General features: G+C 37.8%; 1 protein-coding gene across 2 annotated transcripts; it reads right to left on the bottom strand.

Annotated features, from left to right (window-relative positions):
- Positions 1-55: 55 nt before the first annotated feature.
- On the bottom strand, positions 56-22070 carry LOC111329010 (calpain-7). Of its 2 annotated transcripts, none has more exons than XM_088740914.1 (25): positions 21846-22070; positions 21383-21423; positions 21136-21252; positions 20107-20177; positions 19610-19786; positions 15540-15626; positions 14764-14826; positions 14571-14634; positions 12835-12920; positions 11187-11280; positions 10550-10660; positions 10212-10247; positions 9731-9848; positions 8997-9106; positions 8583-8633; positions 8256-8349; positions 6935-7034; positions 5801-5847; positions 3666-3754; positions 3017-3092; positions 2153-2289; positions 1502-1564; positions 1208-1350; positions 996-1082; positions 56-748 (listed from the first exon to the last, which is right to left on the bottom strand). In XM_088740914.1, the coding sequence occupies exons 1-25, from the start codon at positions 22060-22062 to the stop codon at positions 607-609; spliced, it is 2421 nt and encodes an 806-aa protein (XP_088597040.1). In that variant the 5' UTR covers positions 22063-22070; the 3' UTR covers positions 56-606. The 2 variants fall into 2 exon arrangements, 1 of the variants encoding a protein (XP_088597040.1); XR_015993960.1 differs by having other exon boundaries at positions 692-748; positions 996-1078; positions 1204-1350.
- Positions 22071-22733: the final 663 nt, after the last annotated feature.

Genomic DNA, 22733 nt, shown 5'->3' on the forward strand with positions numbered 1-22733 from the left:
ACTTATTACTCAGTTACATTCACTGTATGAAGCATTTACCCACCAAAACAAAAGCTGTTGCAAAGAGCAATTTACTTCTGCACAATTCTACAGAGATAAAAAGCATTAACTATACCAGGACCTCATAAATTTAAGTTAATTTATCCTTTAAGAGGAGAGTCAAACCTGTATCGTTAAGAATCGTATGAAATACAAATTTATTGCTCGCAATTTCGATATTTTGCAATCATATTTTCGTCTTTCAGTATTTCTATCAAATTATCAATTGGATTCACATGTGAATCCAACAGCTGTCCATTCAAATTAGGCATTATCGCCTTCTATTAAAGTTCTCGTTCTTTACAACTGCCTTTCAATTAATTTTGAATTTCCTTGTTTAGCGGCCTTCAGCCATTCGTTGTATTAACTATTGCCTAATTGGTTGTTGTCTATTTCCTTATTTCAACTTCTCAACCAGCAGTTTTTCGCTAAATTCCTTGAACTGCTTTTCTCCAAATCCAGATTTATTTCACTGGGAAGCATGCAATGCCAGTTAGAGACTGGGGACAAACCAATCCTTTTGCCAGCTCATTTTACCGCTCAAAGCAAAGTGAACTGTGGGACGGTCTACTTTTTCCCCAGTGCTATTTTACAGCTTGCTGATATCGTCAATATAAAAGGTCCTTCTTGTCCCGGCTGAAAAGTCGAAGGAATCACATCATATGTGCCCGTAGGCACTCTGGTCAGTTGCTGAACATAAAAGCCAGGCCTACGAAAGTAACAAAAAGAAAAAAAAAATCCATAGAATGAATTTCTCTTGCAAAGGCCACGTTATTCCTCTTATACATGACGTTAAAAGGCCTTGCAATATAAGAAAGTAGCATATGCACCTTTAGGAAAGATTTAAAAGCCACCGGTTATTTTCCGACAAAATCCGACAGAGCCAGTGGACTTTCAAGCTCATTAGAGGCGTTCGGTATACATGTACTTCGAAACATGAATGTAAGTTTAAATACCTGTAAGTTTCAGAGTACGCCTCGTAAATGGGTCTCCCATCCGAGGTGCGCTCTACAGAACGAAATATGGCTCCCACTGAAAACTGCCTAAATTTCGAAAAAATTACAAATAAACAACCATGGTATTACATTCTCTTGAAATGGCGATGAGAAATTTTAAACTAAAACAGTCATTAAAACAATGCCAGAGCCGGTAAACGATATGAACTTACTTGGGCCCTCGCAGTTTCAAAAGAACTTCAGCAGTTTCTGAGGGCGAAGTCATCTTGATTTGCAGGCGATACACGGGATTATTGCAATGTGAAGAGAAGTTTGGACAACCACCGGCGAACTTGCCACTCCATTCACCGGTAACCTGTATATATATATAAATATATCTATAAAAAAAGTGTTTTTGCCTAATCCAAAGGGTTGGCAGAAGCGACGACTCATCTTTGAACACTGAATCGTTTAAATCTGTGAGGGATGAGAATCAAAATCAGGATCTCGCGTCTGCAGTAACTTACCTGTTTCTCAACAGTATATGGGACAGGAACTGGAGATAAACGGAATTCAGTTGAAGAAAAAACCTGCGGTAAAGACAGAAATAATGCATGCTGGTTAACGCAAGCAGGATTTCGAAAAGTTGTCCTTCACCGATAATTATATAATAAGTTGAATTACCCACGCATTTTGATTGGTCTTTACTTACGATCTATTGGAAGACAGACGCATACATGACTGCAACATAAACAGTTTTTGGCTTTTTTTATAATATAAACCAAATAGGTTCCACCTGTCCGTAGGTCTGTGCATTAATACATCACAAACGATGCAAAAATGTGGTAATAATGACATCACTGATACACTCGGCTAAGCCTCGTGTGCCACCCTTTTGTTCCTGCCCCATTTTGACGTCATCTGTCATCTATTACTAGACAGACGCGCATGGCAACTTGATAATCTGACACTGGTAAGTTAACCATTGGTTTTCTTCGCTACAAGGCCTAAGGGTGTAACGCGTTCAATGCACCATCGAGATGGCTTCAAAATGCCAGTCAAAGTTCTAGGTAGGGAGATAGTGGTGGAGAGGGCATGTAATGTGTAACAAGAAGAATAGCCTAAGATCGACGCGATACGAAGCGTGTGGCGACTAGAATAAAGATAGGCACACATACCTTCAGGGTGTAGTGAATGGTATTCGTTTTTTCATACTGAGAGACAACAAGTGTGAAACGGTTTGTTCCTTTCGGGGCATTGAGTTTAGCGAGGTAAAATGGACTGTTGATTTTAGTACCTTCCAACAATGGGTTGTCTGAAACATGAAAACAATTACTTATCGTCTCTCTACTGTTAATAGAAAACTCACTTCTTTGTGAAATTTTCGGTAATTCCAAGAATTCTTGTGGCCCTACTAGGATAAAAGGTTTTGAAATAACACCGATCGAACAAAATACCACGAGAAAAAGAAAACAAGACCATATTCGGTTTCCGTGTCAACATTCCACTCTCCCTCCTACTTTAAGTAGTCTTTTAAATCCTTTTTTTTTAAATTGCTCGCAGCGCCCGTGGGCATGATGAAGCGAATCCTGTGTTCTGATTGGCCACCCGAGCGGGCCAGATGGGCCTATCTTGCCCGCATTGATCCCGCGCATGAAAATTTTGAATTAGAACTACGTTCGTTATTCTTGGACAATTTCGGCGAAAAAAGCGGCAAAAGATAGTCAATACAAAGAAAAAAGAAACGACTCCCTTGAGTTTGTTGTGCTACAAACACAGTTGGCTTTCTTTCCTGGCTCTCGAAGTTAACAAGTCATTCTTAATTCTTAATAAAGCGATATATTTTTGCAATATAATAAATCCTTTATTAACCAAGCTTGTTCGGTCAAGATGGCTGGATATTAGCCTCGTTCTTTTTTCGAATTTTTGTGGACCTCGACTTCGTCTCGGTCCATAAAAATGCAAAAAAAAGAACTCGGCCAATATCCAGCCATCTTGACCGAACAAGCTTGGTTAATAACGCATATATATTGTTTACTAACCCGGGTAAAACACCCTTCTGCCATCTGACTTATACACATGGACGGTTATGAACTCCTTGTTTTCAGCAAAATCATCCTAAAATATAATAGATTAACATTGGTTCGCCTGCTTCTCTAGCAAACAAAACTGTCGAACTTCTGGGGATTTGAAGGCGCACTTGTCATATTTTAAGAGTTGATCTCGTCTAAATGGGGGCACACTGGTAGAGGGCGAACATGCATTAGGCTAAACCCCCATAAACCCTGAGAGTTCTCCCCCTGGCTAGGGTGCCAGTCCATTACAAGCACCTCCCGTCCTAACAGTTCACTTAAACCCAATTTTACTCCTGGTTGGGGGGGGGGGGGGGCACGGCACGGGAAGTGTAGAGAAGCAATGTGAGAGTAACGTGCCTTTCCCTAAGGCACAATACGATAAACCGGTCATAGCTCGAACTCAGACCTTCCGAATCAGAATCCAGCGCGCTAACAAAACCTATATGCCTTAAACGAATTGTAAGGATAGCGAAACCTCACGTAACTTCTAAGTGAAAAGATCAAAACTCGCAAACTACGCGTTTTTCCCATCAAACTGTGATATCGCAAAAGCGACTAGCTTTTCTCGAAGCGTTCCAAAAAGGGTAAAAATCACTTTTATCCATCGCAAGCGTACCTTTTGTGTGATGTGCCGAGTGAGAAGGATCCAGACAACAGCATCACTGTCAGATGAAAGTAACTCCAGTTTGTACTGCGGATTGTCTCCTGTTAAATATAAGCACTAATATCACCATTACAATCTCCACATTGAAATTCATACATTCCTTGCAGCACATGTGAGGAGAGTTAACTAGCAATTTTCAATTGAGGGTGGAAAGTAGTTCGGGCTTGCTTTGGTTTGCTTAGCCTCGATCCGATTGGCCAATAAAATTCGCGCCACTTTCTCAACTAATCAGACTAGACACTAAAAGCAATGGCGACTGCCCTGCGTTATGTGCAGTTTGCTTGTTTTTAGTTTTGGTTCCGATGGGCTGCTTATGATAATTTTTTTCCTTATTGGGTGTTGTGATTACTTTGCTTTTTTTTTGTTGTTGTTGTTTTTTTTAAAACCAAACTCAAACCAAAAGCACACTATGATGTAGTTACACTTTGGCCCTTAGGTCGCTCCATAGAGGAATCCTTGTTTATGATATGTTACTCAGGATAATTTGAGGGCCTGCTCCGAAAAACAAGTTGTTTTATTCCTACCATTAAAAAAGTTAATAAATTACCAGCAACAACGGGTTGAGCTGCCACAAAACGACCTGACCGTTTGAAAATTATGAACTTAAAAATGTGCTGAAAATAATGATTATAACCGCTGCTATTTTGAAGCAACTTCTTAACTTGGCAGCATACGCCCTAAAGGTGGTCATCGCAATTCACGGTTTAATAACAGCTGTATCAAATAAAAAATCTTAATATAATGATTATTTGTGTCAGGTATGCCTTTCTGACGCTCGAGACCAGTTTCGTCATGAGAATGCCATACGCGGCTTTTCAGCGATCGGTGCGCAAAGAAAACGTCTCGTCATGGCCTTTCCCATGTCGATATACAAAGGAAAATATACGAATAAAGGGGTAAGTTTTTAGAGAAATTATGGTATTGCGTCGGTGGAGGAGTATCACTAATAGTTTGGTTTTGTCAACTGAGTTGATACGGTGGCCAATTTACATATCAACTCAGTTGATAAAATCAAATTATCTAAGAGTATAAGAACTCCACTAAGACTTCGGCCACGATCAAGCAGACATGCTTCACGTTATATGTGACATCATGGACTACCTCAGAATTAATATTTGTACCTACAATCAATCAAATCGTTAAGTCAAAAATGCCAGCAGAATATTACTTAATAATGATCATTTGATTTTAAAAAGGACACAGATTGCCTCCAAAACATAACTAAATATCATTGATGATTATATTTCACGTCGACCGGAAGATTTTCAGACGCGCAGTATTATCATTAACTCTCGAAAACATCAAGCGGCTAGTGAGGTCAATAATGAGTCATTCCAAGCCAATTTCAATTAGTAACAAAAGAATTAAACTAAAAAGAAACACTGTATCATTCATTCGGGAAAATCTCTAAATTTCCATAGTAAACGAAAAAGTCTCTGGCTTTGAAGACCTAACGCTTATGTTAAAAACCTCGTTCAATCAATTGTTTCTTTTTTTGTTCAACATAATCACATCCACTTTAAGTTCAATGAATTGATCTTCCACAGCATTTTTAGATAGACGAATCAAACAATATAACTAATTGGATCTATAATCACTTCCGAAAATCTCGGGGGAAAATTGAAACCGATGTTATAAAATCCTACGATATAAATTTTTTTCAATAGATCACAAACAAAAATTGAAACAGAGGTGAAAATGACCTTTGAAGTAATGAACACTGCTAATGCAGTAGTGAAAATATTATCAATCAACCATTCAAATATATGATATTCACATAATCACAGTCGTTTAAAAATTGAAACATAAACAGAACTAAAACTGCGATCCCTAGCAATATAGAAAAACGTTGTTGAACTTCGAACAGACTTGCAAGCACTGTCAAAACCAAATATACTTTCAATAGGATGGTATAAGTGTGAACGGTCTAAGAAAGTTGCAGGCCAAGTCTACTTTGCAATAGAAGTTTTAAGGCTAAAATAAGGTCTTCTTCGAATCATACGCCTCTCAAAAAAACGTGGGTGAAAGGTAAATTGGCGAGACGCTTGATATCATAGAGATTGAAATGCAGAGGTCAAAGAACTTACCGATATTATAAGCGTCTCTCTTGGGTCCTTCAGCAGCCGTCCAAGTCCTATGAGACGATTCGAAACCAGCAATTAATCTTTTCTTACAATTACTAACCAAACTGTGTCCATGGCAATCATTGGAAACTACCTACGTGACTATGCAGGAAAAGAGCAATTAGAAATCTAAGTAGGATTATTATTATTAATACTTTTAATTGTTTATATTTAGAATTTGTTGTTATGCGATTTTTTTTTTGTAATATATGCTTTTAAAATTATTGTAAATTATGTATATTGCACAAGTAATTCAGCTACTCGTTGTGATTTTTATAATAAACACATAGTTTAGAAAACAAAGGGTACGTTACAACAACTTTGACTGCGGCTGGAAACCGGTTTACAAAGGGACAACCCAAGGTAGCGTCAGCGGTCCTTACCTTTTCAACATCTTTCTCAATGATCTAAGCATCACTTTAGGTAATCATGACGCTCTATTTAAATACGCTGATGATTCGACAATTGGGTGCTTCTGTATGGAAGGAGGTAGCCCACTCCGATCAGTTAGTGCCACAGTTTTTAGATTGGACGAATACAAATAGCATGTTTTGCAATCCAAGGGTTAGGGCTAGGGTTAGCGTTCATCTTTTGGCGAATAAAGACTTTATTATTATCATCATTTTTAACAGTTGTAAGACGAAATATTTTGGTAAACGCTGAATTCACCGCCCTCCTAATCGCAATCTAATTAGGACGTTGTTATGGGCATGCCCAAAGATGCCACTAGAGATCACTGTAGTGTGGAGAGAGAACATTAATTTTCAATCCGTTTTATATCGCGGACAAGAGAACTTTTGATTCATTTCCATAGTAAATATACGATTCCATATTCATTTGGTGTATTGCGGAAGGGGCGTGGCATTTCGAAAAATTTAACAGAAAGTTTTTTGGAAAGGTATTCGGCTCAGAAATGCTTCAACCCTTAACTCCAAGAAGGAATCAGCAAGCAACTTCTCCTTAAAATATCCAAAAATTATCCAGGAAACAGTTAATGAGAATACTCAAACTTATCAGGAAGAAGTTATCTTGATCAAACACAGCGAGAAGGGAACATTGATCCGATCCTGGGAGTTAAAGGATCTAAATGACACTTACGAGTGAAGAGAAAAGCGATATTTGAAGAGTTTGGGATTCCAGTTCATGTAGATCACGTCGAAAAACTGCAAAACGCATTCCCAGCTAATCCAAAATACTCCTGATGAAAGAGAAACAGAGAAGCATATGAGGAAAAGGAAGAGGAATAGGAAAAAGTCTTTAACATGTCTGTCATCGGAACCGGGTTGTTCGAAACACAGTTACGATTAATCCTGGAATAATTACATTCAGAAACTATAAGATTCCATGGCAATTAAATCTAGTCTAATGCTAAACTCTTTGAACATTCAGAGTGACAAACATCTGCTTTCTTACGTATGATGCACGATCCTCGCAGTAGAGAGCGCTATTTATACAATAGCGAAAATCAGACCTATACGGGATTCGAACCACTGACCTCTGCGATACTAGTGCAGCGCTCTACCAATTGAGCTAACAAGCCAACTGGGAGCAGGCCGTTAAGTTGATTCGTAATAAACCCGTGATGATAAATCAGATACGATGAATAAATGAAGTTCATATATTTTGAATTGCGGTTATAGATACGTATGACCTGCGAGGATCGTGCATCATACGTATCTATAACCGCAGTTCAAAATATATGAACTTCATATATTCATCGTATCCGATTTCTTCTTACAATACAAACCCTGAATCAATCATTAAAATCACGAGAATAAAGGATGATCACGAACTAGAAAAGCTCTTGATTATTAAACAGATTCTTTATGTCAGCACCATATGAAATGTACAGAGAACAGTATGGAGAATATGCATATTGACATCAGGATGTACAGGACTAATCGAAGAATTTGGCCGAGAGGTCCACATCATAACTAAAGTGCGGAGGTTTGTCTTTCCGTTCTTGAATTTTGGCAAATTTTTTAAGTTGACATCGACGAACTTCACCGATAAAGTCCTTTTTCTTTTCCATGAGAAGCTTTTCAAAGCACTTTTACAAAAAAAGTCTTTCGATACTATATATCTAAAGAATTACTCTTGTGACCTGTAAGCACACAAAGACCCACAGAGACGCTCTAATATGTCAACTGAATTGTGGGAAGGCACACCAACAAACTAAAGTATTTTTTTTGGTTGAGAACCTACGATATCTAAAACGGCAACCAATCTAGGCTCCCATTTCATGTTTATTTGAACCACATTGCTACTTAACTCAAACGAATAACAATAAAATTTATTTGAGAGGCTTTGGTCTGGGGGAGAAAGGGTAAGGGAAGGAGGACTGGGGACGAACTTGAAGCTCTTGAGGGAGATAAATAGTTAAGGGACCCTAATAACAAACAATGCTCTGCATTATTACCATTGTCGATCTGTACAGCACTTTTCCTGTCGTAGTTCAAGGCTCTTTGAAGCTCTGGCGTCCAACCAGTTGAGTCCATTTCGGAGAATTTGCCCTGAAAAAACGTAAATACGTGGTTTTAGGGATTTTTGAGAAAGTTTTAATATGGGATATGCTTGCTGTTTTTTTTGCAAAGGGCATAGAGCGGAGAAAAAGCGATCGGAGCATGATCTCAACAATCTTGTTGGATGTCGTTGTCTTAGCCACTCAGATGAGATGACCTTCCCGCCATTCAGTTACAAAAAAACCGTCAATAAATAATTGATATTGTTAAGGTGAGAGGCATACTTTCCATCTCAAATGGCTCCAAGGATTTTTGAGTTGAAGAAGACGATGTCCCTGCAGATAAAAAAAAGAAAAGTTAAAACTTGATATTCGAGAACTGCTCAAGATGTAAATAATTCGCTCTGAAAACAAATCATATGCTTTTTTTATACAGGCACACTTATTTGACAGACCTTAATTAAAAGGCCTCTCTAAAGGAGAAGTCCGTACTAGAGTAAAATTTCTGCTAAAAACTTTACAATTTTCTTGACTATTGTCCTTCTCAAGTTATCTCCACTACCAAAATTCGTGCTTGGCAATTTTTCCGCGACGTTTCCAGTGTTGCATGACAAATTTAAAGGAAAACCAACGTGGTCTACGCTCTACAATGGCAGGGAATACTGTGCTATCTGTAAGGAAAAAGGAACGCAGGCATACCATGATTTTCCTGATGTCTAACAATGCATAAGCATGAGTAGGCACCAGTCCTGCTCGGTCAGCCTCGCTCTCGCTCATTGGGCCTGTTGCTACCGTGACGAGACAGTCACCTGAAAGACAAATGAATGTGTGATTGATTAGATCTTTTTCTACTACGTCAGATGTAAAAACAAAAAAACAAAACAAAACAAAACAAAAACAAAAAAATCAGCCTTGTTACAATCGTTTGCATCTCTTCAGTATCTAACACTGAAACCCTAATCTTCTGACAGTTGAGAGGAGTTTGGGTCAGCCTGACACAGTTTTGATCTGGATGTCTACTTGGTAGGATTTGAGGTAACAAATTAGTATTTTCTCACGGCTTCAAGGTTTGAGGTGCAGGTGGGAAACTCGTGACCACAAACAGATTGGCCTAAAAATGACAATTTCTCATCTGTGCAAACCTCACTACCGGAAATTGAGATAAAAATAAATCCGGCGATCAGACTGACAAATTTCAGGTTTGGTTCATAACAAACGATTAATCCAATTTAGCCCATATGGCCTTTTTTGCCTTTTCTATCACTTATTCCAGTTCCTCTCCAATTCTGTGCCATCACTGTAATGGCCATTTGAAACTTCGTCAAAGTTACACGACCTAACCGCCTTTACTGCCAAGAAAAAGCGGTCATTGTTTCCTCCATTTTACCCGTCATACTAAGATTTCTACCAGCAGATAAGAATAGAAGCCGTACCTCTTCTTACTCCATTCAAGAGACGATCGAAATGCATACTCTCATTAAATGTTGGATTGTTTCGTTTTATCGACATCCTCTCTGGAATCCAGCCTGTGAGGGCGTGCAGATCAATACTCTGAAACGAAAAACAAAAATCAAAACTTAAGCAAAAAAATTCCTTTCTCTGCACTTCATTCGATTACCAAACTCAGTGTTACCTAATCCTAAGCTCAATAGTTCTGTTTTAAATCCAGGGCAAGAGTGAATCCTTTGATGCGAAACTGTTTTCTACTTCTCCTCACATGAAATCAAACTCATTTTCACATGACTGGGTTTGTTCTTGGTCTCTTTTTGAAACTGAGGGCTTTCTAAACTCCGAACGTTTGCAAGCGTGGAGTGATTTGTCCAACAGCAGAACACGATAACAGATCAGGGCTCTACCCGGGACCTCTCAACTCGGATTCCAGCGTCAAGAGCACTATGTAGAAAATTTACTTACGGAGTTCGAACCTGGAAAATCATATCCTCCCATCACCTGTGGAAAAGATAAAAAAAAAAAAACAACGAACAAAAGACAAAAACAGGTATATTATCAAAATCATCAATCACGCAGATCGCTTTTAACAAGCGCAATATATTATATTTTACATCCCCCCAACCTTCTCCGGGAGAATATACACTATACATGTGCAGTCTTTTGTAGGATCATCAAAAGTCCATTAAAAAGATTTACAACCCCGAGGTGGGTGGGTAGCTGGGATTTTACGGTAGTGAATTTGAAAATTTGAAGCAATCACAGAAAACATAAATTAGCTTTTGTAAGGGAAATCACTTTACCTTAAGATAAGCCTTTTCAATTAGACTGACCCACATTTCATTGCGATTGTTGGAGTAGGAACAGAGCAGTTCTCCATCTCTTCCCACTGGTAGGGTGTCATCAATAATCACCTAGGAGAAAAAGGGGAAAAAACTCAAAACTTGAATATTAAATATGTGAAAATGGAACTTAGTCATTGAATAAAGACGGGTGTTATTTGTTTCTTCACGAGCGTAAAATAGAAAAAAAATATGTGATAGCGTCGGGAATTCTACCGCATACCCTCAGATTATAGGGTCCTACGCTTTACCTCTGAACTACTGAGACCAGAGTTTGAATTTCATCCTCTCTCTCTTTTCTTGGACACGATGCTTTCGACATTGCTGATTCTAGGTTGTCACAACGATTCTAAAAGGTATTGCACCGGATCAGGAAACACGACGAATCGGAGTTCTCTTTTTATCTCACGGTTGCAATGCAACAAGTAACAACTTTTTTCAGTAACAAATCTTACACCAAAATCTGTAGCAACACGTCAACTGTAGCCAATGACCTATAAACGATCAACAGAGCACTGAATTTTCGCATGAAATTAAAAATGAAAATAATGTTTGGATTGTCAAAGATAGCTAAACACATATACCGTAAGTAGTTTACCTTTCTTGAGACCCCATTGATTCGCAGTTTGATCATGTACTTTCCAGATGGATTAATAACTGGTTTTCCACCGCGATTTTGTGGATAAATGATACTGTTTGGAACAAGAATACAAACACTCAGTTCAACTACCATAGAGAAACGTACAACACCAGCCAAAATTCTCTCATAATTATCATTAAAATTGTAACCCCGATACATTTAAAAATATTTTCGCCCACTGCACATGCTCTGACGAAGGGCTAACGCTCGAAACGTCAGCTTTTTTACTCGTTACGGTGGCCAATTTACTATTTCAACTCAGTTGATATAACCAAATTACCTTGTTACCCCCACCGACGCAGCACCACAGTTTCTTTAGAAACTTTCAGCCTTTATGCAAATGCAAAGAATGCTTTTCGATTGAATATTGTGAAAGCAAAACCAAAGCTATCATAACAGCCAATCAGAACGAAGAGAGCCAATGAGAACTCGGGAAAATAAACGAAACCGCAGGAAACGCGAATCATAAAATGGAAGTGAGGCTCCATTGTTGTATCTGATTGGTAGGGAGAGTGGCGCAAGAATTCTGGACAAATCATAGACAGAAATAAGATCAGTGTAATCTCGGACCACTGATACAGTTTTCGTAGCACTACTCTTAGCATGTGCGAAAGAACTTAAGTCAATCGAGTTCAATTCTTTCTAGAGCCTGTTCACGGGTTGTTCTATGTTACAAATGGCACAATCATCAACTTCAACACATTTGTGAAGTTGATTCACCGACCGCTATATTTAAATCTTGTACACCTACAATGTGACAAAAACAAAAAGGAAGACGCACCCAAGAGGGCTTTGTCTGAAAGATTTTTTGTTATGAAGCATTGCTTATGGCGAGCAAGACTGGAAAGCTTGAAAGATAATCGAATTTTAAACCAAACAGACTATAATTATCCTGTTTCATCTTCTCTCCGTCCATTGTCATCTGTGATATAACCAAAACCAAACCGGCCCGCTCAATGAGCGATCACAAGTTTGTAACGCCATCTCGCCTTCCATAGCCCTTTCATTCCCAAGAACTCATTATCGATTCTCCTTACTGGCTGCCATACAAATTTTATGATATAACTTCGGAGAATTTGGATCAACTAATAATACCCCGGAAAAAACTTTTTTATCATTCGCATCACGTTTCTGCTTGTTATCATATAAGGGGCAAAATTACTCAAGACAGAGGGCATTTTTTCTTAATTTTTGTAATTGCCTCGGGCAAAATTACTTGTTAATGATTGGCTGAAAATCGCTTAGCAACGGCTGCCAAGGTAAAGAAATTTCTGTTTGTTTTGTAACAATGGCGTCCCGTTTTGCGCGAGATCAGTAAGAAAACATTTTGCCCCTGATATTATAAACAAGTAATCACATGGTTCTTCGTAAAATTAAGGATTAATATCACTTGTGTTTTCGGAAGTTGCAGAAATTACCCTCGTCGCTGCGCGACTCGGGCAATTTCAGCCACTTCCGAAAACACGCGTGATATCAATCCTTAATTTTACTCGGCCTCATGCGATTACCTATACATATTGCATTGATATTGTTAGGAGATGTTCTGTCTTGGTCACTGATGGGCACCTGCACGACAGACTATGACACCTTAAAATTGCAGAATTACCTAGTAATAAGAGTCTTTTTAAAGTTTCTCTCGTAAGCAGCACTGATTGCCAGCGACGCCAGAAAAGAGCAGTCTGACACAATAGTCTGTGAAAAGAGAAAGAAAGTGTTTTTGCACACAATATGTTTGAATATCGAGACTGTTCCCCTAGTTAAAGGGGAACTGAACCCTAAAAATGAACCATTTTTAAATTGCAGCTTATAGTTCATATAGCAATATTCTAAGGTTTATTTCAGTCTTTGGGCCCAACTTCGCCTCGGAAAAATAGTTTAAAGTGGTAATTTGGCCTCGTAGCACGGCGGCTCAGAAAAGCGATGTCAGCGGTAATTTTAGCTCGCTCTTACGTCACTGGTGACGTGGAAGAAAGATAATAAACCCGTATTCTTCAGGTCATGAATGCAAACAACATACCAATTTTAGGCTTCAGTTCCCCTTTAATAAAAAACAACAACAACAACAAAATTCTCGATTGAGGTTAGTTAACGGCGGTGTAATGGGAATAGTGGGAATGGGTATGAGGATGGGAATTTAGCAGCAGATATTACACGAGGTGATTCTTCTTGTCCATTGTTTCCACTCGAAGTTGGATTGCTGTTTTCTGCTGAGGGAACAAAACTGGAGAAACCGGAGAAAAATCCTCCGAGCAAGGACAAGAACCAACAACAAACTCAAACACCACATGTGACGCCAGTCTCAGGAATCGAACCCGGGCCACAGGGGTGGGAGGCGAGCACTTTCAATACTATCGCACCCATACTCCCCAATAGAACAGTAAGCGTCATTTCCTCTAGCTGTTGTATAGATTATTGGGTTCAATTTTTCGGGGTAGAAGTCAAATGTTATTTTTTTGGAAATTAGTTATGAACATGTTCAAACGTTGGGTATTGGTTTGTTCTATTATTTTATAATATTTTCATGGTTTCCCTTCACGATAGCAGGACTGTATTTCGTCCAATTCTGGGTGTAATTAAATAATTTGGATACATCAACAAAGTTGAAAAGGTAAATTGGCCACCGTAACGATTTTTCGCTCCAACGAAGGGCTAACGCTCGAAACGTCAGCTTTTGTAATCGTTACGGTGGTCAATTTACCATTTCAACTTTGTTGATATATCCAAATTATTTCGTTACCCCCACCGACGCAGCCCCAAACAGTTTCTTTCGAAACTATCAGCCTTATTCATCTGTGTGTAATTAGTCGAGTTCAAGTTTTATTTCTGCCGACCACTTTATGATTTAAGGTCGTCAAATGGCGACTTTGAAAACAGTCGAGCTTGAAGTCTTGTTTGATTTCCCAGAGCAAGCTACAATAGTACTTGATTGATGAAATTTTGGTTAAATTGACGGGAATGTATGAAATTTTCAGATCAAGGATTACATGTAAGACTGCGTTCCAGAGGATTTTATAGCGTTTTTTTATATTCATAATACTAATTATTAAAAACTAGATCATTGGATAATGCAATTCAAGACTTTTTATTGGCTTAGCCATTATGGTATATCAGCCAATATACCATAATCTACAAATATGGCAAGCGTACGTTTCAGCTAAAGATTAAAAGGGAGCTAAAAATTTAATAAAATTTAATAATTTAATTTAACGTTTTAATAAAACAATTATTCCACTCGCGCTTGTTGGATATGAGATGATTATAGCCAACGAGGCGCTACGCACCTCGTTGGCTATCTATCATCTCATATCCAACGCGTGCTCGTGGAATAATTGTTAAATATACCTGTTTAATACTGAAGCTTGAAATGGCATAAATCATCTCTGGGTTTTCACACAACTCAGTTGGTCTGTCAAAAAATGAAAAGTCACGGTCATGATAAAGAAGAGATATGGCAAATTTAGCAATACTTCAGATAAACATCCCTGCAGAAGGAAGGAATTTGAAGCATCATACAATGGTGATATACTGGTCATACCTTAACCATTTGGCAAAGCGAGCTTTCTGTTTCTGTGAAAGGGCAAGCTGACCATCTTTATCACTACAGTAACAAATGTTATAATACATTAAAATGTGCGTGGATATGTATCAATCTATTCGAAGCTTCAACATCACCCCTGGGGCAACCCCCTACATTTGCACCAATGAAGATTGTTTTGTCCAAACCTGCCTCTAGGGCCAAAATTGAGTCAAAGGATTTTATGGTCAATTAGCGGATGCAAGTTTTTAAACCTGGACCAAGCTTTAAAACCTGGACTTTATTGACTTTGAGCCATTCCCTCACAAAACTGGGCATTCTGCTTAAAAGTCTTGACACTGCAGGTTCAAATTCCCCACCCCTGGGGAAGGACAACAGTCAAATGAACATGGATTGCCAAGGGTGGGAGGAGTGTTGACACTTTGAATTGCTCAGCTTATTACATGTACATGTAGGTCAGTCAAGAGTTGACCATTAGACCATCACATCTCCAAAATAAGAGACCACACTAACTTTACTAGCCAAGTGGCTAGTGACAACTTAGATGTTATGATAACTTCAGTTTGTTTACGAGCCAAACTGGTGTATAGAAATTGAAAACTACCAGCCAAACCTGAAGTTCTACTAGTCTGTAGCTAGTTGGCTACCATTAGTGTCAAGCCCTAAAAGTAAATATTACAGGTTACCATAATTATCTTCCATATCTAATACTATACAACCGAAATCCTCCTGTGACGTTATTGACAGTATATGATTTGACAATGTGTACACATTACCTGTAACAGTCAGGATAAGCAAGTCTCTCTTTCAGGTCAATGTCCAGCCAGGGGGGGAATAGCTTACCATTTATATAAGAAGTTCTCCTAGAACAAGAATAAAAAGATTTTTCATTCAAATTTTTATGTTGTTCTCCTGTGTATGATGCTGACAGGTCAATATCCAGCCAGGGGGGGAATAGCTTACCATTTAAATAAGAAGTTCTCCTAAGACAAGAATAAAAAGATTTTTCATTCAAAATTTTATGTTTTTCTCCTGTGTATGATGCTGACAGGTCAATATCCAACCAGGGGGGGAATAGCTTACCATTTATATAAGAAGTTCTCCTAAGACAAAAATAAAAAGATTTTTCATTCAAAATTTTATGTTGTTCTCCTGTGTATGATGCTGACAGACAACACTTTCCAATTTGCAATTGGGGAAGCTGTACATAAATATAAAAGAAAAAAAGAAGGCACAAAATCACAAATTAAATACTCTAGTCAAATCATTTTAACATTTTTAACCCTTTGACGTCCGCCCCTTTAAAAATCGTTCCTCCAGGAACGATGACGTCGAATGTTGTCATGGATACCAAAAATGCATGTGGTCGATCAAAAACATTGTTACAATCACTATTGTGCTTTGGCCAATCATAAATCAGCATTAAATATACAGTGCACATGATTGGCTAGCTGTTAGAGGCCGATATAAAATTTTCGTAACGCAAGTGCTTCACATTTCAAAATGGCGTCAGCTAGCAAGAGAGCGTATGTTCGATTTACTGCGGAACAAGTTAGAGAAATAATTGAAAACGATCAAAGTGAGGGAGAAAGTGATATAGACAGCAATAATGGTGGGTTATCTAGTGGAGAGGAGTTTGAATTGGACCAGGAATTGCAAGAAAGAAGCGACGAAGACTCGGAATCAAGGTAAGCGTGATCGTAAACAATGCCATGTGAGATGACGCCATGGAATTATAATGGTGAAAATGATGCTTATATTACGATTTTTCAACATAAAAACTTTAAATTATTGTTAAAAAATATCACCAGTATGTTGAAGATCGAAATAAATAACAATTTACGGCAATTTTACTTGATTTTCTTTGTAATCATAATAGACCATGTGCCTTTCTCGCGGGAAAGAAACTTGACACCTTTCACACAAACAAACCTATGAGTTTTGGACCTTGTTTCTTACATATTTTGGACATATTTTGTGTTTTATTTTGTTTCTGTAGTTGATCATAGTTATGATAATATAGTGTGCTTCAAAATTTAGGAAATTTATAAGATTTCTAATATTTGTATTTATCAAATTGTAATATTTGTGTATTTTTTTCTGAAATTTAGCTCTCAATACGAATCATTGGACGTGGAACAAGACCTTGAAGTCCCAGAAGCTTCAGAAAATGATGAAAGCTCTGAGGGCGAAGAGCAGGAACTTGCTCAAAGACCAAGAGCAGGAAGAGGAAGGGCTAGAGGTAGAGGTAGAGGTAGAGGACGACCAAGAGGAAGGGGTCGTGGTCGAAACAGAGTAGCTCCCCAGGCTAACAACCAGGCACAACAAGCCGCAAACGACTATGATACTCCTGATACACCAAACCAATTGCCAACATTTTCACCAAATAGACAATCTGGTGTACATTTAGAAGGCCCTATTCGAAGAGGAAGCATGTCAAAGGCAATTGATTTTTTTAAATTATTCTTTACCATGGAACTGATGAGGGAGATTTGTGAACATACTAATGCATATGCTTGGGCATCGATATCGAACAAACCATCTTATGGCGACAGGCATGGAGCATGGATTGAAACAACCACAGAAGAACTATACAAACTTATTGCTCTGATTATGTATTGTGGACTTGTAGATGTATCTTCCTTTCAACGCTACTGGAGCACTAAGACATTGTATCATGGGCTTTGGGCACGGAGTATTATGTCACGTCTTCGATTCAAGGCCCTTATGTCCATGATTCATGTAGTACACCCAGGAACAGAGGCTGAAAATGATAAGCTGAGAAAGGTTAGTAGCTTCCTGGACCATTTCAAAAGCAAATGTCAAGAACTTTATCAGCCTTTTCAAAGAGTTTCGATTGATGAGCGAATGGTCAAATCCAAGCATAGGTCAGGAATAAGACAATACATCAAAAACAAACCAACTAAGTGGGGCATCAAGCTTTGGGTTCTAGCAGACAGTGCCAATGGATATACGTGTGACTTTGATGTATATATTGGGAAAAAAGCTGGTCATGAGCCATCTGCAAATGGATTAGGGTATGATGTTGTTTTCAGGCTTATGCAGCCTCTCCTGAATCAAGGCTATCACCTTTACTTTGATAATTTTTACACATCAGTCAAACTCATAAAAGATCTGTTTGCTGTTGGTGTACCTGCTACTGGCACAGCTGCTGAAAATCGCAAAGGATTTCCTGATTGTATGAAAAAAGGCAAGGAATGGGCAAAAAGAGAGCAGCGTGGCAACATGAGGTGGCAAAGGGATGGAGTATGTTTAGCACAGCAATGGAAAGACAACAAGCCAGTTACAATTCTGTCATCCATTGCTGATGCAAATGAGTGGGTAATGGTTGAAAGGAAAGAGAAGGAAAACAACAGATGGCAAACAATAAGGGTAAAGCAGCCAAAAGTCATCGAAAACTACAATCAATATATGAATGGTGTTGATCGCTCTGACCAGCTACTGGCTAAAAACAATGCAATTCGAAAATGCATGAGGTGGTGGAAAATTCTTCTTTTCCACATGGTGGATATTGCAGTTGTCAACAGCTATATCTTATTTCAAATCCATCGTGCTGAATATCCAGAAAATGAGCTGCTCAAAAGACCACAGAGATATTCCCTTGCAGAATTTCGTGAGGAATTGGTACGGCAACTGGCAGGTCTGGAAGAATTTGGTAATCCCCCTGTGTCTGCACCACCAAAAAGGCAGCCTGGTGAATTTGAAACAATTCACCTACCAGAATTTACAAAGACCAAGAGAAATTGCAAGGTTTGCTACACTTTGCATAAGAAACAACTCAAGGTGCTATCGAGGTGCTCAGCACCCCAATGCCAGGTTTACCTGCATTGTACTGCAGACAAGAACTGCTTTTCCACTTGGCATTCCAAAGAATATCATAAATAGCATGCATATGTATACATATGTCTTTTGAACTTTGAATTTAGATTGATTTCACATTTTACAGTATACATACGGTTTTCGTAATATGATACATAGCAATAATTCATGATAATAATTATATAACCTATTATGCCATTGAAAACTATTTTTCCTTTACAAATGAACCCTTTTGAGAGATTTCAGTCCATTTCCAGTTTTATAAATGATGTTATCATAGTACAAACCATGCTAGCTTTGTGTACAGTCTTTATGTCAATATTTAACTTTCAGCACCATTTAGAAAAATTTTGATATCTTTGTCAGGATTCAATATAATCTTATGATTCTTTGTATATAGCTTTATCAAATAATTCTCTATCTTTTTTTTCTTGGATGATATTTTGTAATTTTAAAATAAATACACCTTTTTTGGTGTCAAATGTATTTTTGTGTGTTGCATAATCAAAAAAATAATTATTTTTGTCAACAAAAATAATTAAGATTCTATTAAATTAATTAATTTTTTTTTAATTGACAATCTTCATTTAATAAGCTTTAATATGATGTATAACTTGGTAAGATTGGTTAGCCCTGCACTCAGTTATGATTTTTTAAATTGAAGTATATGAAAAAGGTTATTTTTGGGGCAGACGCCAAAGAATTAACCTCAGGTAAATTGTAGAAAATAACTATGGTTACATGTAACTTCTTCTCAATGATTCTTTATTCCAGAAGAACATTTCTCCACTCCTTAAGCTTGAGTCAGGGGAACAAACTCTTTGAACTTACAGAGTAAAAGTGGCAGACAAATATCCTTGTAGCTAAAATTTTATCCAAAACTTCACCAATGTGTAGATGAAAGGTAAAGAAGGCACAAAAAGGCAATACAGCATTAAACAAGGGTTAACATGAAAGATAAAACATGATTATGAACTATACATCAGATAAAATTAACATCTCTTACTTTAAAACCTCCAATTCCTTGGCTGTAAGATGAGGTCTTTTTTCCCCAGTGCTTGCCCCAGGGGTTGATTCTCCAGAAGACATTAGGGAAAGGTCCTTCACACCTCTACTGATTGATGTTGAATCTGACACAGCACTGCCTGGTTTAGTCCTTAATATTGCCTTAATTGCCTCAGCTCTGAGAATAAAGGATTCAAAGCCTGTGTAAGATTTTTAGTATACTTTATATACCAATATCTACACGTACTCTTGAAATTATGCAGTTTATCCTTCACTAAACCTCACCATTGGGTATTGAAGGCCCACAGTGAAATCAAAGAATGAAGGGAGTACATGGTTTGGCAATTACCACATAAAGTTATCAAAAACTATTAGATGTGCAAGTATAATGTATACATGTAGAAGAGATTTTTTAAAGTTTAATGAAAATTTTGGACAACAGCGATATAAAATACCCTTATATATTACTTTCGTTTTACTGAATCTGAAACTATTTACCTCTCTATTGCTTGCTTAGCAAGACCATGAAGTTTTTTCTTCAAATTATCACCATCTGATAGACTACCACTCTACAAATTAAAAGGCAATCATACAAAATACACATTATATGTACATATTGACTTGTACATGAATCATGAATCAAGAATGTAACAGATGTACTTTATAATGTGTGCTACCCTTACCAGTAAATCATAAGATTATGTCTGATAATCAACTGATGGTTGAACTGAACCTTAATTTTAGCAAACTCAAATCTGCAACCTTTTTCTTTTTTTGGTATGGAATGGCACCTTGATACAACATGTGTTCTGACACTTGCATGATCTCTGTATTCCACTTTACAACAGCTATGAGTTACACATAGCATTCACTGTCGTGCCATGAATTTCATTTGAAGTAATCTAATACAGTATTTAGTGATTTAGTTGTCAATAGTTTTAATAGCAGGATGAACAAGAAGACAAAGCAGGAAGCCCTGTATGTTTGACAAATGGATGGTGAAAAAAGAATAAGAGAGGATACATGAAAAATATGACCAGAATCTGACTCGTATCATAAATTCAAAAGATCCCATTCATGCTTGAAGTATAGTGGAACCTCGATTTCATGAACCTCTACATAATAGAGTCCTCGCTATATAAGTGAATGACATTTCAGTTTCAGCCCTGCTAAAGTTACAGTAAAATGTACAGTATAACGAACCCTTGATATAATGAACCAATTTTCCCAGTCCCTCTGCACTTTGTTAAATCAAGGTTCCACTGTACTTGGAACTGTGGGTAGTCATTTGGATACATGGGTCAGGAAGACACAAGTTGCAGGAATCATTGCTGCACTACAGAAAAGCTTACTCATTCAATAAAGAAAAGACAATTAGCTTGATTTCTTCAGAAGAAAAGATCACCACCAATTAGCTCACAGTGTTAAAACATAAGCAAATAACAGTTATAATACTTAAATCAATTATAACAACAGTATGTAATTCCAATAAAAGGCCAATTCAGTCCTAATGGAATACCAACTCACAGTTTTGATGCAAAGCTCGGCTGCATCAGTGTAGAAAGGAAGAGCATCACTGGGTCTGTCTCTCTCATCTTCATAGAGCGCTTGCTTCAGAAGAAATTCTGCTCTCTCCACACCATTCTACACACATATTAAATGGAAATTATTTCAAATATCCCTATCTTCCTTGAGGTTATCAGAATGCAAAGAAAGGCTAGTTGAACAATGAAATGATACACGTAAATCAGTTAATCAAAAATAATTCCATTGCCTGCTGGGAAGTTTTGAAAGAAGCAGGTGCCCTGGATGAACCTGGAGAAACAAAGTTGAAAATCATTAAATTGGAATGAAATCTTTACAATACAAACTCTTCGGTACCTTGTCTGATCTCTACTGGCAAAACTACAAAGAAAAACTCATTAACTACATTGTTATAATATTGATGGTTCGCAACGCTGATCTTGATTCAAACATATTAAAAATGTGTCTACCATCCTTTAATTCAGACGGTATAGAGTGTAGTTACCGAAATATAGAAAAAGGCGAATAAGTACTTAAAAATTCCGGAAGTATATATGCATTTATTTTAACATAATAACGACAAATAATTTTCCTCTCCGAGGATACATATAAATTGACCTTTTCAATATCAACCAGAGACGTTCCGCCCACAATGAAGACTTAAATATATTTTTTGGCGACATAAGATCGAAGTAAAGTTGTGTGAAGTTTACCTTCTTCCAGCGCTCTGAGTTCTTCAGCTCGCCTGACATACTGCGAAGCTTTATCTCTTACTTCTAAACTGGGATCATATGATAATGCTTTAATGAGAGCTTCTGCCGCTTCAATGTAGAAAAAAGCAGCTGCACTACCGCTGCCCATTTTGTCCAAATCTACCGCCTGTATTGCCAATCTATAGCCATCTTCGCAGAGCTCCTGTGTGTCCACCATGTTGTTATGCTGAGGAACGCATGCGCGAGGCTCTTACGCAAAAGAAATAAATGCTTACGGGCTCAGCGAACACAGGTCTGCGAAGCGTACATAGTCAAACATTACACGAATTTAAGCTGAAAAAGAAGCAATATTTACCATGAATTAATAAGGAGGGCTCATTACTGCAGCATAACTCCCTTTTTCCATTGTTCGCAGTGACGTTTCATCCATCGAGGAACAGTTAAACTATAACAAATCATTATTAAAACTTCATTACCATCGCCCGCATCGATCTCGAAAGAAGAAAACACCGGTAGTACTTCAACCAATAGATGCGTTATTGACCAGGTGCAAGGTTACGATGGCTGGATATTAGACAAGTTCTTTTTTACGTTTTTAGGGATCGACACTTTCGAGACAATACTGCTTTCTCCTTGGTCAATGACGGCTAAGCCATTGTCCGTAAGCATCCTGGACCAAATCCTTTTTTTGTTAAACTAAATTCAAAGTCATTACCGTATTTCCTCAAATGAGCACCCACGCTTTAAGGTAATAAGTGCCCTCCCCCAAAAATAAGAGCCCGCCCCATTCCTGCTCAAAACCATAACAAAATTCGTCATTGTAGACAGTTTGCAAGTTAATTCTGTGCACTGAGAAAAAAAAAAGCTCGCGAAAAAAAGCTAACGATT

The sequence above is a fragment of the Stylophora pistillata genome, chromosome 12, assembly GCF_964205215.1.
Source record: "Stylophora pistillata chromosome 12, jaStyPist1.2, whole genome shotgun sequence".
In the NCBI taxonomy this organism is placed as follows: domain Eukaryota; kingdom Metazoa; phylum Cnidaria; class Anthozoa; order Scleractinia; family Pocilloporidae; genus Stylophora; species Stylophora pistillata.

What these genes read in the sequence shown, in the direction of transcription:
- LOC111329010 (XM_088740914.1), bottom strand. Translation starts at nt 22,062, where the DNA reads ATGGTGGACACACAGGAGCTCTGCGAAGATGGCTATAGATTGGCAATA. An exon ending in TTGAAAAGGCTTATCTTAAG is followed by an intron (nt 10,248 to 10,549) that starts GTAAAGTGATTT and finishes TCTTTTCCACAG; the next exon opens with GTGATGGGAGGATATGATTT. An exon ending in TAGACATCAGGAAAATCATG is followed by an intron (nt 8,634 to 8,996) that starts GTATGCCTGCGT and finishes TTTTATCTGCAG; the next exon opens with GGACATCGTCTTCTTCAACT.